The sequence below is a fragment of the Frankliniella occidentalis genome, unplaced genomic scaffold (assembly GCF_000697945.3).
Source record: "Frankliniella occidentalis isolate FOCC.00 unplaced genomic scaffold, Focc_3.1 Scaffold6178, whole genome shotgun sequence".
NCBI classification, from domain to species: Eukaryota; Metazoa; Arthropoda; class Insecta; order Thysanoptera; family Thripidae; genus Frankliniella; species Frankliniella occidentalis.
The window spans coordinates 1-1,431 of record NW_026273212.1 but is presented as its reverse complement, the minus strand read 5'-3'; the positions used below and the strand labels follow the sequence as shown (position 1 = coordinate 1,431).

The 1,431-nt window shown below is 66.0% G+C and overlaps 1 protein-coding gene across 1 annotated transcript; it reads left to right on the top strand.

Moving 5' to 3' along the window:
- Positions 1 to 7: 7 nt before the first annotated feature.
- Positions 8 to 1,006, top strand: LOC127752307 (5-methyl-1-naphthoate synthase-like; the record flags this gene model as incomplete). Its single annotated transcript, XM_052277236.1, has 3 exons — positions 8 to 478; positions 577 to 780; positions 875 to 1,006. Coding segments are annotated over exons 1-3 (639 nt in total), but the record flags the coding sequence as incomplete, so codon positions are not given.
- Positions 1,007 to 1,431: the final 425 nt, after the last annotated feature.

Genomic DNA, 1,431 nt, shown 5'->3' with positions numbered 1-1,431 from the left:
AGTGAGCGGCACTCACCGGAGCGAGAGCTGCGTCGCGTTCCTGGTGCAGCGCGCCGACCTCGCCAAGCGCTCCTACTGCCGCGTCGTCGCCTCCAACACGACGCACTTGGGGGCGCGCCTGCGGTTCGACCCGACGCTGCCCAACCCGGCCGGCATCCAGGCCTTCCTCACCGACATGTACCGGCGGAGCGGCATCGACCCGCGTCGCGTCGCCTACGTCGAGGGCGACGGCGTCGGCCTCCCCCTCCAGGACACGTTCGAGCTAGACGCGCTGGACGCCGTCCTCGGCAAGCACCGGTCCCGGGCCGACCCGTTGCTCGTCGGCTGCGTCAAGAGCAACACCGGGCACACCGAGGTGGCCTCGGGCATGGTGGGCATCGCCAAGTGCGTCGTGGCCATGGAGCACGGCGTCATCCCCGCCACCATCAACCATGCCACGGACCTCCCCTGCCGCGCCCTGGCTGAGGGCCGCATGAAGGTAACGGTCCCTCCAGTGCGTGTCGCGGACTCCACGATGACGTCGTTGCCGCTCCCTGACACCACCACCTCTCTCTCACTCTCTCTCTCGTCCCGCAGCTGGTGACCGCCAACACCCCGTTCAAGTTCGACCGCCAGACGTACCTCGCCGTCAGCAGCCACTCGATGACCGGCATGTTCGGCCACACCATCCTGAGCCCCCACGCCAAGCCCAAGCGCGCGGTGAACGCGGCCGCGGACCTGCCCCGCCTGGTACTCGTCTCGGCGCGCAGCGAGGCCGCGGCCCGCCTCGTCGCGGAGAAGGTAAGCGCCGCGCCGGCAGGCAACCCCTCTGGCGGCGGAGCCCGCCTGGCTGGCTGTGACCTGGCTGACGATCGCTCTCCATGCTGCTCCGCAGATCAAGTCGTACAGCTACGACCCCGAGTACCTGCGCCTGGTGCAGGACGTGTTCGGACCCACCATCCGAGGCTACGAGTACCGCAGCTTCGTCATCTGCCCGCCGGAGGCCAGGGACGCCGTCAAAGTGGGGGTAAGTCGGTGTGTTGTCGAGGACGCCGCCGGGAACACGGTGCAGCTAGATTATTGTCCGACCTAGTTTTTTCCGACCTGGTAATTTTTCCAAAATACCTAAAAGTGTTGCAAAAGTGCTGTCCGACAATGGTAACCACTACGCCGTCGGAACTCCACGAGATGGGCGTGGTGAAATGACGGGTTTGAAGTCCATTCGAAATTTGGTGGCCTGAGAAAAATTTCGGAGCGCTCGGCGCTGGAGGTCGTCGACACTACTCACCATCTGCAGCGGCACGAGCTGCGACCATGCCACCGCAGGCTGCAGCTGCTGCAGCGGGCCCCGTGCTCAGCGCGCGCCCTTGTAGTGGGGGTGGCAGTCGACTTGGGGCGCCGACGGCCGGAGGGAATGACCATGTGCCTCGGACACTTTCTTGCTGATGGTGG